Raw genomic sequence first — 17,429 nt, 5'->3', positions numbered from 1 at the left:
CCTTCCTGCCTGCTTGGAGCAGTTTTCTCAGAGCTACTGAGATGCTGTCTCCAGGGCTTAGAGTTCTAAGCATTCCCACCAAATAAAATAATTCTATCAGGTTCTGACTATATTTTCTGGTCAGCAAATTCATCTTGCTAGGAAGGAGAGTGTGAATGTGGATCAAGTTTAGATGCTTTTTCTAAATAAGAGTGACCTGGAGCATTTGTGATCTCAGGCAGTCTCATTAGCCTTTGAAGGAGGTGAGCAAAGTGCACTCATCTGTATTTCCTTTGAGGAAAATGGTGTTTGAGGACCAACCATCTAAACGCATTTGAAATGGAACTTGGTAATTATTAACAAAGCAAAAGAAAAAGTTACTTTAATCAGAATATTTCATTTTGAGCAATTTCCATATAACACCATCACAGGTCAGCCTCTATTGAAATACAGGCAATTAGAATATCTGATGGAGAAGGTGATGGCACCCCACTCCAGTACTCTTGCCTGGAAAATCCCATGGATGGAGGAGCCTGGTAGGCTGCAGTCCATGGGGTCGCTAAGAGTCGGACACAACTGAGCGACTTCACTTTCACTTTTCACTTTCCTGCATTGGAGAAGGAAATGGCAACCCACTCCAGCTTCTTGCCTGGAGAATCCCAGGGACGGGGGAGCCTGGTGGGCTGCCGTCTATGGGGTCACACAGAGTTGGACATGACTGAAGTGACTTAGCAGCAGCAGCAGAATATCTGAGGCATCATCTTGTATTAAATACATCACACGAAAGCCACTGTGGATGTTCCCAAGACACTGAGTTCAACATCATCGTACCCTGGGTCCCCTTTCTCCCCCTGGAGTAGGCAGGGGCTCTGTTCTCCTCCCTCAGGATCAGCTTCCTCTCTAGAGACATTTAGAGAAGAGCCTGAAAGAGCAAAGAGAAGCATAATTAGAACTGAGACAAAGCAACTGGACACTGTGTTGGAAGCCTGTTAAACAAGTGATGATGACAAAGCATCCCTGGGACCCAGGTGTGGACAGGAGGCTCAGACTATTTCACACCAGCTACAGTGAGGATGGATCCAGGCCGTCCTCTCAGATCCGGTCCATGTGGTCTCTTGGGCCTCAGTTCATATGGAAATTCTGCATCACAGGAGACCTGTGCTCATACAGGAGCTCTGGGAAGATCTGCTTCCAGGCTACACACTAGCAAGGAGATTCCCAGGAACAGTAAGAGCATAACAACAAATTTAAATGTTCTCCTCTCACAGCCGACAGATGTGAAGTCACAATGAGAGGGAGAGTGGACACAGGGAAAATCTGAGTTCCTCATTCATAAACCAACTCTGCTCTTAGTTATCTTGACGCATGTTCCCAAATGTCCACAAAGAGTATCATGGGTGCATCCACAGATGGCCCCTCCCAGGCACCACACAGGCCCTCAGATGGATAAATACTCTCTTCCAGAGAAAGAGTGTTTTCTCTTGACAACTGAAATATCTGGGGGAAATTAGACCTTAGCTGACCATCAGCTCCGAGTCAATGATCCACCAACATGGCTTAATGTTAAGGCCACCATATACCATAGACTTTGTACATGTCATTGCAACCTTATACACAGACCTCATCTTAAATTATCAGATGACTCACAAATGTCAATATTGCAACACGTTTTTAAAATCTCTGTCTTTCACGTTCAGGGCAGCACAGAGATGTTATTAAAACACTTATCTATTATTGGATTTGGTAAATATGCTCAATTACTCTATAAGCTATCTATTTCTTTTGACTACTACACAATGCTTGTGGGATCTTAATTCCTTGAACAGGGATTGAACCCAGGCCCTAGAAGTGAATGTGTAGAATCCTAACCACTGGATTACCAGAAAAGTCCCTAATCTATAAATTTTAATGTAGGTATATCACAAATAAAATGAAAATTTATGTTGCATTATGGGGACATAGATGTCAAAAGTAGAGTGATTCCTCACCCACAAAGGAGTCTGACAGCATTAAAGATGGCATATGGTTGAGAAGTGAAGTGTTAGTTACTCAGTTGTGTCTGACTCTTTGCAACGCTATGAACTGTAGCCCACCAGGCTCCTCTGTCCATTGGATTCTCCAGGCAAGAATACTGGAGTGAGTAGACATTCCCTTCTTCAAGGGCTCTTCCTGACCCAGTGATCAAACCCAGGTCTCCTGCATTGCAGTTAGATTCTTTACCATCTGAGCCATTAGGGTGGCTCATCAAATGCATGAGATTACCCATATTTTGAAACTGCAGAAAGGCTGGGCATTGAGGAGCTCAAATTCACCTTTTCCAGGACAAAGACCGAAGATTACAGGGGATCAGATAATCTCCCCACTCACCTGTCTGAGACCTTATCCCATCTTCCTTCTCTGGGAGCACTTCCTCCTCACTCCCCTGAGAGTCATGAGGAGCCCCAGTCACTGGTACCTCTTCACCACCATCGTAATCCTCACCAAGGGCAACAGTCCTCTGATCTGGTGCTTCTGAGGGCAGAGCAGGGGTCAGATGAAACCACAGTAAGGGCGTTGGTCTGAGAAATACCTAGGATCCTTCTGACCCAGAGTTTCTGAGCTGCTAGAGGCACCAGTCACTCCTTCTTTTAAAAGATTTTTTCTCTAAGACCATGTTTCATTTTTATGTGTCCATAAACCAAAACATAATTTACATATCTTAATATTTCCTGTTTGAAAATATATATTCCAAAGTAACTCTCCTACCATTGAGCGTTACTAAAGTATTTTGACAAATTGTGCTTTACAGAAATTATTTTTAAAACCAGTGTGTGCTTGTTGTGATTCTGGACACAGAGAGCCCCACCCCAATGTGAGACATCACAGAACAGTCAGAGAAAGGGAAGGACGGACCCCATTTGGACACAAGGGATGCCTCTGGTCCATCAAATGAAGACTGTTCCCCTTGCATCTCGTCTCTATGAGGGAAACTCTCCTCCCCAAAGCCCAGCTGAGGCAGGTCTACCTCTATTACCTGGAGCAGATGTGGAGTCATTGTTGTCCTCACCATCTGACAGGAGGCCTAAAGTGGAAACAAACATCACACAACACACAGAATGACCCTCCCCACACTCACGGGACCTGTGTTAAGGCTGGGAAGGGGCAGACCTGGATCCTGCAGTGTATATGGGGGCTGCGGGCTCACGGGGCTCTCAGAGGCCATCCTGCCACTTTGGAGAGCTGCCTCTGTAAGGCTGGGGCACACGTGGGGTCTGTAGATGCTGAGAAGATGTTCACAGCCAGTGGGAGGTGACAACCAGAGGTCCCAGGAAGGCAGGCAGAAACACCCACCTGGGCTGCCCAGAAGACCCTCCTTCTGAGTCACAAGGTAATCGAGCTCCTCCTACACAGCTTCAGCAAGAGCACTTCATAGCTGGATAAGGCTGAGAGATCCCCTAGCAGGTCAGAGATGCCGCCCCAGACACCCCAATCCAGCAGACCCAATTTAATCTTCCCTAGGCTCATACAGAGGCTACCTGGACCTCAGCATCATCTCTTACCCCATGCACCGTGTTGGCATCTTCTCTCCTCATCTGACCTGAATCCACAGCTCAGCCCTGACTCTTTCTGGTCTCACAGGAGAGGTCATGACATATAAGAGTTCACACACCAGTCCTAAGAACCTGTGTATGTTCAGCCCTTAGAGCTCAGCACGGAGCACATGGAGCTCTACAGACTCAGAACAGAGACCTGGCCCAGGTTCCCCTCCTCATACCTGGCCCATGTCCTGCCTGCACACACTCTCCCTGGTCCCCAGTTCCCCCTGCAGCCCACCTCTGCACTCTGCTCTCCATCTGAGCAGCTGAGTCACCAGGATGATGAGGACCAGGAAGAGAAGAGACCCCAGGATGAGGCAGAGGACCCCAGGCAGGGAGAAGATGGCAGGGAGAGGATTTTAGGCTGGTCTGGCCCCTAAGGAAAGCAAGGCAACAGGGTGTGAAGAAGGTCCTGGGCACAGAGAAACCCCCTGTACCAGCATTTCTGGGGGCTCTGGATGATGGTATCCTAGCCTCAGACACAAATATACTAATAGTGACTGGGCTCCTCCAGGTCTCATCCTGAGACAAGTCAACTCCACTCCGGCAAGTCAACTCCACTCCGGCCAGTGTGGCCCCGAAGCAAAGCCGGGGATTGTCAGGGAGCTGCCCTACCGAGACAGCCTGAGGACCCAGCTCATCCCTTCTCCTTGGGCATCAAACAGTCCTGAGACCCGCACCTCACTGATGAGGAGCAACACTCAGGGGCAGGTAGGAGAATGGGAGAACTTTAGAATCTGCACCACCGGAACTAGACTCTTAGATCCTGGGCCTGAGAAACATGTGGCCCTGGGAACCAAGGCAGGGGCGTTCCCCAACATAATGCCCCGGCTCCTTCCCAACAGCCAGGACTCCTCAGGCTCTTTCATATCCTGAGTTGTCAGAGAGCCTACAGAACAGGTTACCAGAATCTGAATATTCTCCCCTGCCCATGGGTGGATCACAGTACCTGCTGTAGTTGGGGGCAATGTTGTCCTTGCACCTAAAGAGAAAAACAGGAGATTGAGTAAAGGGAATTGGCCAGATCACAGGGTAACCCATTTTTCCCTCCTGAGCCCTGAAATCACCACCTCAGTCTCCATGACATCAGTGCCCAGTCCCCCCAGCTTCACTGTGCTAGATCAGAGCCCCAGCACCCATACACTCTCTGAACACAAACTCCCCACCACCCCCTGTCCAGCCAGCTGTCCCCATGCTGTCCCAGCTCACACAGGGTGGACCCTGAGCCCCTCACTCACCAGAGCACCTCACACCAGCATCCTCCTCGTGCTTGCAGCCACTCTGCCCCCAGGGCTCCACAGCACAGTCCCACAGGGAAGACTCCCGACCCCGGCACTGCACCTCATCCAGCCAGATGCTCCCATTTCCAAGGCCAAATGCTGCAGACCGCATGACTTCTAGGGCCTGGCCATCAGCCCAGCTGCTGACACACCACCTCGGCCTCTGCCAGGCTCCAGGAGTCATCGCACATGGTGCCCCAGGAGCCGCTGTACCAGACCTCCACCCGCCCTGAGCACTCACTGTTTCCTCCCCTGAGCCGGAGCTTCTCTCTGTCTGAAAAGGCAGCAGCCCCTCCTGTGACTGCCCTGGTGGGAGGAAAGAGCCCCTGGAAGCCACAGGGGAGGGGGCTGACGTACCTGTGCAGGGGGCAGCAGTTGGACAGCTCTTTGGTCTTCTTCCTGCACACAACAGGGAAACAGTGGATCAGGGAGAGCTGGGGGTGGTCCTGTCCCCACATAAGATTATCTAAGGTCTGACTCAGTGCAAATGACATGTGAAAACACAGGCTCATTATCTCCTGGTCTGAGACATTCAGTACATGTGATCATCAGTTGAAATAACTGTAACTGTTCATCATTTATTGGTCTCCACACCTCACAACAAATACAAACACACACAGACACAGGCACATAAATATTTTGTAGACTCAACTTAAAATATCACTTAGATTGGAAAGCATATATCACTCTAAGAACATCCTTCAGGGTTGAGACAGACACAGAAACCGACAGTAAGTCACCTGCACACGAGATATAGGCTTCCTCCTTTGGAGAGCAGGAACTGTATTTCCAAGGGTCAGAAGGACACTGCCAGAGAGAGGTGTCAGTTTTCTGACACTGGATTCCATCTACCCACCGGGGCCTAGAACCTTCTCTAAGAGCAACAAAAGTGTCGAGGGTTCCACTGTCCCCACAGCCAAGCTGTCTGCATATCACGGACATGGTGATATCATCTATGGGGTTACAGCAGACACTGCCCCAGGTCCTGCTGTAGAAAACTTCCAGCCACCCTGCACACTGCTGGTCCTCACTCACCATCCTGAGGGACAGGAACTCTAAGATTGAAAGAGAGGAGACAGGACACAGTGAGCACTCCGCTCAGGGCTCTGGGTCTTCCTCTCTCCCAGAAACTGTGACCATACATCCCTGACCCAACTGCAGAGATGCCCACTAGTTGACAAGACTATTGAGAGGGTAACAGGCAGGAAAGCCAGGGATCTCCAAATGGAGGAAATAGCCTGCAAGTGTCAGACATTTTTATCTCTCTTAAGCAGCAGGAAGAAACAAACTAGTGATATTTTTTTCCTTCTCTATACAAATTTAAAAGGAGGTTTTTCTTAAAATACTGTGTTGCCATAATGACACCAGGTTTCGCCTGAAGTTGACTATTCTCAAACCTAGAGATAACCAATGCCTTTTTCTTATGGAAATGTTTGTCTTAAGCTTGCAGATGACAACACCCTTATGGCAGAAAATGAAGAGGAACTAAAAAGCCTCTTGATGAAAGTGAAAGTGGAGAGTGAAAAAGTTGGCTTAAAGCTCAACATTCAGAAAATGAAGATCATGGTATCCGGTCCCATCACTTCATGGGAAATAGATGGGGAAACAGTGGAAACAGTGTCAGACTTTATTTTTCTGGGCTCCAAAATCACTACAGATGGTGACTGCAGCCATGAAATTAAAAGACACTTACTCCTTGGAAGGAAAGTTATGACCAACCTAGACAGCATATTCAATAGCAGAAACATTACTTTGCCAACAAAGGTCCATCTAGTCAAGGCTATGGTTTTTCCTGTGGTCATGTATGGATGTAAGAGTTGGACTGTGAAGAAGGCTGAGCGCCAAAGAATTGATGCTTTTGAACTGTGGTGTTGGAGAAAACTCTTGAAAGTCCCTTGGACTGCAAGGAGATCCAACCAGTCCATTCTGAAGGAGATCAGCCCTGGAATTTCTTTGGAAGGAATGATGCTAAAGCTGAAACTCCAGTACTTTGGCCACCTCATGCGAAGTGTTGACTCATTGGAAAAGTCTCTGATGCTGGGAGGGATTGGGGGCAAGAGGGGAAGGGGACGACAGAGGATGAGATGGCTGGATGGCATCACTGACTCGATGGATGTGAATCTGAGTGAACTCCAGGAGTTGGTGATGGAAAGGGAGGCCTGGCGTGCTGCGATTCATGGGGTCGCAAAGAGTCGGACATGACTGAGCGACTGACCTGAACTGATGCTAATATACTATGCATTTACCCCAAGCTCTGTCTTCAAGTTGGTTCCGCCTCTTGGCTCAGAACCTACTTGACAAACCAGTATGTTATACTCAGATATTGTTCCCCTAATCTATGTAAATGAAACTATTTATATGATGGTCTGCCCTTCTTCAAGACTCAAGTTAATCATTTTATGGCCCAGGATAAACTATTTGGTGCCAAGATTATCCCGATATGCATGTTATGGGTCAGGGGCTTGGTGCTATTCTGAATTTTAAGACATTCCTTTCTTTCATTAACAGACTGCTAGTGACTATATAACATCCAGCTGAAGACTAGGAGGAGGGTGCTCTTTCTGTCCCCTTCTGATCCCTATGTCAGAAGCTTTCTCTATCTCCTTTATACTTTAATAAAACTTTATTACACAAAAGCTCTGAGCGATCAAGCCTCATCTCTGGCCCCGGATTGAATTCTTCTTCTCCGGGGGCCAAGAATCCCGGCATCTTTGTGTGATTCAACAACAACCTTTCACTATCATTGCCTCACTTCTACCTGACTTTGTCCATTTGTGTCTGTCTTTCTATTTCTACCACAATGATGTAGTGGATACAAACAGAGAAAGACCTACCAGGGCACCTGCGGGATGGAGAACTGACTCCTGCCTCCTGAAAAAGAACTCTAAAACGGTTTGTCGATGGAATGTGATGTGGGTATTTGGGGAGGGAAGCAAAATAACAGGGCCACAAATGTCCACATACCAATCCTTAGTACCTGTGAATATGTACCTGACCTGGCAAAAGGAACTTTACAGATGTAACAAATTTAAGGACCTTGGGATGTTTAGACCCCAGTTTAAACACCTCCTTAGCCACACTATCCTTAGAAATGGACAACCTTTCCCAGTTCCAGTCAGAGGGAAATGTAAGTGAGGAAGAATGGTCAGAAGAGGCACTGTTGTTGAAGAAGAAAGACCCAAGCCAAGGAATGAGACCACACAGAAACCAGGAAAGGCTGGAAAAGGGTCCTCCAGGAAGAACGCAGCCCTGTGGACACTGGGGTGTTGGCCCACGGAGACCCTCATCAGACTCCTAGCACACAGAACTGAACAGAATAAGTCTGTGCTTTCATTACATCATCCACAGGATCTCCAGACTGTACTACCACAGGGAACTGAAGAGAGAGCCCTGCTTTAACGTGGAAACTGTCAGAAACGGCTCTGCCAGGAAACACTGCTGAGAAAAAAGGACCACAATCTCAGCTGCTGCAGGAGGAAGTGAAAGCACCTTGTCTTCTCGTCTGCTGGAAAGACAAGCCCCATGAGAGGAAGCCTCCTTCTCTGTCCTTTCAGCATCTCTCCCTCAAAGCTCAGATCCCTGTCCTCCAGAGCCCCACCCCTCCCCTTGCCTGTGGACAGTGTGCAGCGTGGACCTGAGCAGATGACCCCCGCATCCTCCTTGTGTCTGCAGTCGTGCCGCCCCCATCCCTGGGAAGGACACCTCCACATGTGGGACTCCTTTCCTGTGCAGTTCAGGTCGTCCAGCCAGATGGGCCCTGATCCCGCCCCAAAGTGAGCAGACCTCGTGGCATTGAGGGCTTGTCCACAGCCCAGCTGCCTACACACCACGTGGGCATCATCCAGGTCCCAGCCGTCATCACAGATGGTGCCCCAGGAGACCTGGTCAAGGATCTCCACTCTCCCGGCACAGTGACCACCCCCATCAACCAGGCGGAGCTGTCTGCTGTCTGAGGAGAGAGAAATGGAACAGTCGGTGTTGGGGATTTTCTCCCCGGGACTTGGAAGCAATGAACCTGAAAAAATGACACTTGGCCAGTCTCTTGCAAGGACTGACAAGTTTATTTCTGCAGTCAAGCTTTTTTACAGAAGCAGGAATAAAGAGCTTAAAGTATACGGTCAGCAGAGTGCATACTGAGTTAACACATAATCAGTAAAAACATTTCAAGGACAGCGCACTCTAAATGACTCATGGGTTTATCCCACAACCCGCTTTCACAAGTAACATCCCTATTAACTCTTGGCGCCGAGCATAACCAAAGGCAGGAGATGTTTTTCTGTCCACAGTGCAAAGCCGGGTATTTCTGGCCCTTCGCCATTTTCCCAAGGACTTTCTCCTTTTACCGCTATTTTGCACTACGCTTCCCAACATATCCTCCTTTTGTTTTTAAATTAAGCACGGGGGCTGCTAGTTGGACTCCGTTGTGGGAGGCATGGAGTCTTGAGTAGAGACTTCTGTATTGCATAATCAATTACAAAAAGAACAGGGTGATTAATACATATATAAAAATATTGCTTCCTGAAAGCCAAGCTCTAGGGTCTAGAGACAATAGGGTTTTGGTTAAAGTATCATAGAATTGAGTGCTATACAATTCTCTAGGTACCCTAACTTGAAAATTAGCAACTTGTTGTTTCAACAAATTGATGTCTAAACTTGAGTTATTTGTGAGATTCAGCAAATGCACCTTAACCTTATTCCAAGGATATTCAGTGCTATTATAGGGCATGTTAGTCAGACAAAAAGAAGTAAAATTCCAGTGACAATGTGTATGTGTTTGGAAAGCCAGTTGCCACACTTGATCTCCTAAGTGGATAACCACAGTTTGTAACTCATTAATTCATGTTTGTAATTGCTGATCTATTTGAGCTCTTCGAGTCCAAAGATCATGAGAGTCTTTGTGCCAAGCAGTGATAAAATCATGATTTTGTATAGAATTATGTAAAGCCACACCAGACAAAGTTCCTACAGTCACAATGGAGATAAGGCTTAAGATGCCTGCAATAATCCACCCAATGATGTGCTTAGATCGCCTAATCCCAGTTTTCAACAATACAGAAAAAAATATAGAATCAGTCCAAGGTTCAGTTAAGTTTACGGGAAGCTATAACTCAGATCTTTGTTTAACTAGCGCAATGCTAGCATTGTTATATGAAATGGTGTGATTAAGGCAGGTATACAATGCACATGCAGTACAATTGACAATCTTGGCCGATAAGTCGATGTCAAAATGCCCTACAATAAACAAGCATGGAAGGTGAACACACGATTGAATATAGCCAGTACTATTATATAGGAAGGTATAATTAGAAGGATGAAACACACCCACAGTCCCATAAACATTAGCAAAGTGCTCTAAAGCTGCTGGAATTTCCTAAATGTGCCATCGCTCTGGCCCCACAATGGGGACAACAATCCTGGGTCGTGGGGGTGATAAGCCCCCGTTATACCAATTCAGCAATATGTCCTTATCAGTCCAGAAACTTGTCTTAGATTTATGAAAGCCTCCAATGTTTGATCTATTAAACCAGGAGCAATTATGATGTTCCTCCTGCTCTTCAGAACAGTTTACATTGCCAGAAACAGCTTATCTGGAGTCATAGGAGTTTCAGTACTCTTCAGTGTCTGCTCAGCCTGACGAGTCATGTTTTCACTTGAGCCCATGTCGGGTAAGGATTCAGACGATGGCGTTTCCTCATTGGCTCCTCCAGGGTCATTGACGAGACCCTTCGAGTCAACTTCATCACTTCCTGAGGGAGTCCGGTCTTGGGGTCCCTCTCGGTAACGGACATGGCGAAGGGGAACCCAGATTTCCTCTCCATCTGCAATGACAAGACCATAACCCTTGCCTAGGAGTTGTAAGATTCCTGGCAGCCATTGATTAAATTGCTTATACCATATTGGTGTATTGATTTCTAATTTGCTGTTTTTGTCTTCTGCAAAATGTCTTTCTGCACGACTGTCAGAATTATTTTTTGTTAAGTTTAGTTAAAGATAATAGTAATTGAGGGTTCATGGGATAAGAAGTGTATCTCCTCTTCCATATTCCCCTTTTCTGTTTTAATAAATGAGTTTTAGGGTGTGGTGGGCTCTTTCAATAATGGCTTGACCCTGAGGATTATAGGCTATTCCTGTAATGTGTGTTATGTTCCATTCTGATAAAAATGAACAAAATGAATGTGAGGTGAATGCAGGTCCATTGTCTGTTTTCAAGACAGAAGGAATCCCCATAATGGGGAAGGTGAGTAAGAGTGCGGAAATGGTGTGTTTGTTGGATTCTGAAGAGATAGGTACTGTCCAGATAAAGTTGGAAAATTGAGACAAAAAGTAAAGAAAATTTTCTTTAAGGAGAGTGAGTGAAGTCAAATAGCTAAAGGAAATTAGATTGTTGCCCCCGGGGATTAACTCCTGAAATCGTAGTTCGTAAGCTCAGAGGGATGCAGACATCACAGGTTTTAATAATATGCCGTGTTTCAGTGAGAGGAATATGGTATTTAGAGTGCAATCTGTTAGCATTGGTATGAAGATTAGCATGTTCATCATTGGCAGATGTAAAAATGGGAGCTATGAGCCTGTCAACAGCATCATTTTTTGTGACCAGAGGGCCAGGTAAACCTGAATGAGCACGTATATGTGCAATAAAGAAGGGTTCCGTACGTTAGCAAATTAAAGCTTGAGTCTGTGAAAAGACAGTATATAATTCTTCATCTAGATTGTATAAAAAGGCGGTAACAAAATCAGGAAAAAGGGAAGCAAGGTATTTGGAATCAGTATATACGTTGAAGGATAATGGTTGAAGCAACAAAAGAGCATATAAAGCATACAATTCAACTCTTTGTACTGAAGAATAGGTAGTGGGTAATTTCTCTTTGATATCAGGGCCGACAATCTCTGCTATGCCTTTCTTGTTGCCATCAATGAAATAGGTGGGCGCATTGGAAATAGGCTGGGATGCAATGATATTAGTTATAATGAATTTAGTACATTGTAGAAAGTCCCATAATTTTCTTTTTGGCAAATGAAATGAGATAACATTTTGAAAATCACTTAATGCCATTTGCATGGTCAGGTTATACTGTAAGGCAATTTGCAATTCCTTTTTTGTCAAGGGAACGTGTATTGCATATGAATCAAATCCAGTAAAAGTTTGTACACGGCTTCTTCCTGACACAATTAAGTGCCCTATTTTCTCAATATATGATACAATTTTTTCAGACTGTTTAGTGTGTAAATATACCCATTCTATTGGGCTATGTTGAGCTATAATTGCAGTGGGCGAATGTTCAGTGGGGAATATATCTAAAGAAACTGGTTGATCATAATCTAGCCGAGTTGAAAAAGATTGTTGAATGTGTTTCTCCATTAAGGCCAGTTCTTCTTTGGCCTCTTTTGTTAGTTGTCTAGGGCTATTAGGGTCAGGGGATCCCTTTGAAATTTTAAATAGATTTTGTAAGGCATAGGTGGGGATGCCAACAGATGACTGCAGCCAATTAATATCTCCTAGCAATTTTTGAAAATCATTCAGCGTGCATAGAGATTGCACAGAAATTTGAGTTTTTTGAGGTTTGATTTTAGATTCTTCCATAACATGTCCTAAATAATTAAAGGCTGCTTTCCATTGAATTTTATCTGGTGCTACAAGCAGGCCATGATTTTGAAGAGTAGTAATAACTTCATTATATAACTGTTGTAAATAGAATTCAGATTCCATAGAGAGAAGTATATAATCCATATAATGAATTATAAACGCAGTAGGATACTTGTCTCTAATGGGTTGTAATAAAACAGATATGAGATATTGGCAAATGGTAGGGGAGTTCATTATTCCCTGAGGTAGCACCTTCCATTGGAATCTTTTAACAGGAGCCATGTGATTTATAGAAGGAATTGAAAAGGCAGAACGTTTTCTCTCTTTAGGGTGCAAAGGTATAGTAAAAAAGCAATCTTGTAAGTCAATAATAACTATAGATTATCCTTTTGGTACCATAGAAGGGGAGGGCAATCCGGGTTGTAAGGACCCCATAGGTAACATGGTATTATTAACATTTCTTAAATCTATCAACATTCGTCATTTTCCTGATTTCTTTTTTATTACAAAAATAGGGGAATTCCACGGGGAAAATGAAGGTTCTATATGAGCTTTTTGTAATTGTTCATTTACTAATTGTGTAAGAGTTGCCAATTTTTCTTTAGTTAGGGGCCACTGATGTGTCCATACTGGGGTATCAGATTCCCAATCGAGGGGCAGCAGTGTTAACTCAATGGCCCCCATTTAAAAGGTTCATTTAAAGAAATTGTGGCTTTCGTTTGTTCAAGAAAATCCTGTCCCCATAAATTGATAGGGATATTAGTAATATATGGTTTAAGATAAGCTACAATTTGATTAGGGCCATACATTTGTAAATAGGATGCATTGACAAAAGTTTGTGTGGCATTAGCTTCATTTACTTCTAATAGTCTAGAAGGAGCTATAACCTTATCCCAATCAAGGGGCCATTTTGCAGCTCTAATGATTGAAATGTTAGCTCCAGTATCTAACATGCCTGTGAAATTCTTTCCCTGTATGCGTAAAGTAAGCATGGGTTTCCGATGTTCCTTTAATAAGGTGGATAGTGCAGCAGTAAGGTTGGTACTGCCAAAGCCTCCCTGCCGAACTTTATCAGATGCCTTCATTGGTTTGACATATGGCAAAAGTAATAATTGTGCAAAATGTTCCCCTTTTTGTAAGTATGCATTTCCCGTTTTCACAACATTTACCATAACATGTATTTCCCCTTCATAATCTTCATCCATAACACCAGTCAATAGCACTAAACCTCTCATTGTGCAGCTACTACGTCCCAAAATCAGTCCCATTGTCCTGGGTGGAATCAGGCCATAATATTCGGTGGGAATTTTGTGGGGGCTGTATAATTCTATTAGTTCCATATCATAAGGACTAGGTATATCAGTGCAAGCACTCTTAGATGTAGCTGCTTGTAGCGTCATAACATTAGGTCCTCCTTTTGTAGTGGGGCTAGAGGACGGCCCCTTTATCAGTTTCCCTGTTGTTTTTGTTGTGCATCAGGGTTCAAGGTGTTTCCATCCTTATCAAATTTAGAATGACATTCATTCAGCCAATGGAACCCCTTTTTACATTTTGGACATATTTCTGGGGGACTCTTCTTATTAGAAGTAGTATTATATTTTTTGGCCTGTGTTGACATGAGACATTGTTTTTTCATATGGTTGGGCTTCCCACAGTTAAAACATTTGGCATTAGCAGCTTTTTGTACAATAAAGGTTTCCAGTGTTGCCAATTTTGCTCTATGGGAACTAGATCTGATATCCCTATATGCTTTCAAATATTCCATAAGAGAGCCAGTCTCTCGAATTAGTCTAAGCATGGATTGACATTCCTCATTAGCATTTTCAAAAGCAAGTTGTTTTAAAATAATATTTTGTAAAGTCATATCCTTAATTGATTTCTCAATTGCATCCTTTAATTTTCCTAAAAATTGAGAATATTCCTTTTCATGCCCTTGAATAATCTTAACAAATTAACCATCAGAGTTAGTGCTATCCACCTTTGCTTATGCCCTTCAGGCAGTTTCTTTAATGAAATGTAACATCTGAGGGGTAATATTAGCTAGTTGCGCAATCATATAGGCCATGGCTCTTGTTCCAGTGAGTATATCATAGGTTAAATTGGCAGGGTTACCATGAGATTGCTGGTCAATCATCAGCTGTCAGGCCTCATCATTAACCCACATTTGCCATTGCAGTCATTGTTGAGGATTTAAAACCATCTTTGGTATTTGAAAAAAAATCATATGGCATCCAATGGCTAGCCCATCCTCTGAGAAATTCTATACAGTAAAGAGAAGTAGGTCCATATAGAGTGCATGCTTTCTTAAAGCTAGACAACATGCCAAAATCTAGATTAGCCCAAGTATTTTTGTCTTGGGCAGGTTGATTAAATTGCATTGGGAAAGCGAAAGTGCAAGCAGGCATCTCCCGAGGAGGAGTGAAATGATTAGTATGAGCAAAGTTAGCAATTGCTGTTACAGGTGGAGCAGAAGCAAAAACCTCAGATTTGGGCTGTCCGTTGAATGAAATGACTTCTGTTCTAAGTGGCTTCAGTTTTGACATATCCTGTATATATATATATGTCTCTAAGTTGTTTTTCTAAGGATTGTGTCTGATTGAGCATAACATTCTTATATTTCAAAGCACCTTGTATATCTTGTTCTTTAAGCTCATATTCATGTAAAGATTGAATAGTTTTTACTTCCAAATCAACGTTATGCCCTTCAATTTGTTCTGTGATAGCCCGTATGAGTGACCATGTTACCCTTGCTGATATGCTCGCAAAATATTATTTTTAACCCTTTTCTATATGTCTAGATTGAGTGTCCCCTCTTCTGGGAGCCATGACTTGTTCCAGTAAAATATGATAGCAGTCATTCAACTGATCTCTTGAAACATTAACACCGTTTTGTTTCAAAAAATGATGCATTATAGAAATGAAAGGAATTTTACTGCTATGTTGTCCCATCCTACTTATCTCTTTCTGCAGGGGCTCATCGCTTTGTTCAGCCTTCCTTTCAAGTCCCTGTTCGGGCGCCACTTGTTGGGGATTTTCTCCCCAGGACTTGGAAGCGACGAACCTGAAAGAATGACACTTGGACAGTCTCTTGCAAGGACTGACAAGTTTATTTCTGCAGTCAAGCTTTTTTACAGAAGCAGGAACAAAGAGCTTAAAGTATACGGTCAGCAGAGCGCATACTGAGTTAACACATAATCAGTAAAAACTTTTCAAGGACAGCACGCTCTAAATGACTCATGGGCTTATCCCACAACCCGCTTTCACAAGTAACATCCCTATTAACTCTTGGTGCCGAGCATAACCAAAGGCAGATGTTTTTCTGTCCACAGTGCAAAGCCGGGTGTTTCTTGCCCTTCACCATTTTCCCAAGGACTTTCTCCTTTTACGGCTATTTTGCACTACGCTTCCCAACAGTCGGGTGGTGACGGGTGGTGAAGGGGCAAGGGGACAGTGGATAAAAAGGGTCTTCTGTCCTGTGGAACCCTCATCTGAGCAGTAGGGGTCGCTCTCCTCTGAGGCTTCAGAGCCTGCTGGTTCGGACACACAGTCTTTGCACTGGGGAAGCACCTGGGACTGGTTTCCTGCAGAAACACCAGTGATCAGAGGGCTGGGAGGGTTGAAGTAAAGAAAACTAAATTAAGGTTAAAAAATGACCTAGCAGTGGAGACTGAAATGAGAGCTGTGGCATATCAGTAAAGTTATCATAACTTTAGTATCCACTTTCTCTATGGAGAATTCTGCTTCTGACAGTGCCATAATTTGGGTTTAAGCCAAGTGTTGCACTAAGAATGAGTTGAATAAGGTGTGTTACTCCTAAATCTATCCCTAAGTAGAAGAAGCAAAACAAAATCCTTTCTGAAGAATTTCTACAATTTTTCATCTTCAATGTCTATCATTTAAACAAATACTTATACAAAAGAGATTTCTTGGAAACTCAAGAGGCAAAAGGAAACATCGGAAAGAATATCCCAGGGTATCCAGCTATTAGAGTTACCAGACAGAGAATTTATTTGATTTTGTTAATTTATTATTTTTATTACTGGAAGATAATTGCTTTACAACGTTGTGTTAGTTTGTGCTGTACAACAATGTGAATCAGCCAAAAGTATACATATATACCCTCCCTCTCAAGCCTCCCTCCCACCCCATCCACCATCCCACCCTTTTAGGTCATCACAGAGCATCTAGCTGAGCTCCCTGTGCTATATAGCAGCATCCTGCTACCATCTGTTTCACATGTGACAGTGTACACGTCAGTGCTACTCTCTCAATTCATCCTGCCCTCTCCTAACCACCACAGTGTGTTCCCATCTGTTCTCTAGGTCTTCATCTCTATTTCTGCCCTGAAAATAGGTTCACCTGTACCCTTTTCCTAGATTCCATTGACAGAGAATTTAAACAGCCATGATTAAAATGCTCATAAAATTAACTCACAAGATATGTATCTTGGCAGGGAAATGATTACAAAAACAAAAATTCTAGAGATAAAAAACTTAATAGCTGGAATTAAGAACTAGAGATTGAGTGTATCTCAGTGTTAGATCAGCATAAGGTAGAAAGAGTACAATGGAAGATCAGAGGACAAATATTCTTCTATTTAGAAATGCTGGTCACATGGTAAGTGTCCCAGTTATCGTGCTGTAAAACAATTTCCCCCCAAAACTTAGCAACTAAAGCAAAACATATATACTTCAGTTTGCTTATGATTTCCTGGGTGTAATCTGAGAAAGACTCAACTTGGCAGTTCTGTCTTGGGGTTTTTCATGTGGTTGCACTGACATGTCATCTGGGGCTGAAGTTTGCTGAGACTTGACTGAACTGTGGTTAATAACTGTGGAAATTCCCTGAAGTATTTTAGGGATAAGGGGACATCATGTCTGCAACCTAATTCAGAAAGAGTTTACATATTTAGGGACAAATGGAACAGGAGGGGGACAGACAGAAAAAGAGAGGGAGACAGAGAGATAAAGATTAAAGCAAAATAAGACTTCCAATTCAAGATGGCAGAGT

The 17,429-nt window shown here is 43.9% G+C and overlaps 2 protein-coding genes across 3 annotated transcripts in view; both read right to left on the bottom strand.

The window, feature by feature from the left end:
- Positions 1 to 345: 345 nt before the first annotated feature.
- LOC139176068 (antigen WC1.1-like) lies at positions 346 to 10,623 on the bottom strand. Its single transcript, XM_070788782.1, is given in 11 exon segments — positions 346 to 901; positions 2,347 to 2,490; positions 2,993 to 3,040; positions 4,504 to 4,536; positions 4,793 to 4,967; positions 4,969 to 5,108; positions 5,192 to 5,233; positions 5,575 to 5,889; positions 8,469 to 8,849; positions 10,028 to 10,066; positions 10,515 to 10,623. Coding segments are annotated over 11 exon segments (1,572 nt in total). The 3' UTR covers positions 346 to 755.
- The window catches only part of LOC139176082 (antigen WC1.1-like), a 32,124-nt gene continuing 23,571 nt past the window's right edge, over positions 8,877 to 17,429 (bottom strand). For both annotated transcript variants that reach the window (XM_070788658.1, XM_070788657.1), the window contains one exon: positions 8,877 to 16,000. In XM_070788658.1, coding sequence (XP_070644759.1) covers positions 15,774 to 16,000 — 227 coding nt within the window. In that variant the 3' untranslated portion in view covers positions 8,877 to 15,773. The remainder of the gene's footprint in view (positions 16,001 to 17,429) is intronic.

This window comes from Bos indicus, chromosome 5 (assembly GCF_029378745.1).
Source record: "Bos indicus isolate NIAB-ARS_2022 breed Sahiwal x Tharparkar chromosome 5, NIAB-ARS_B.indTharparkar_mat_pri_1.0, whole genome shotgun sequence".
Taxonomy (NCBI): domain Eukaryota; kingdom Metazoa; phylum Chordata; class Mammalia; order Artiodactyla; family Bovidae; genus Bos; species Bos indicus.
The sequence above is the reverse complement of the archived record's forward strand: the minus strand, read 5'-3'. Positions and strand labels throughout refer to the sequence as shown.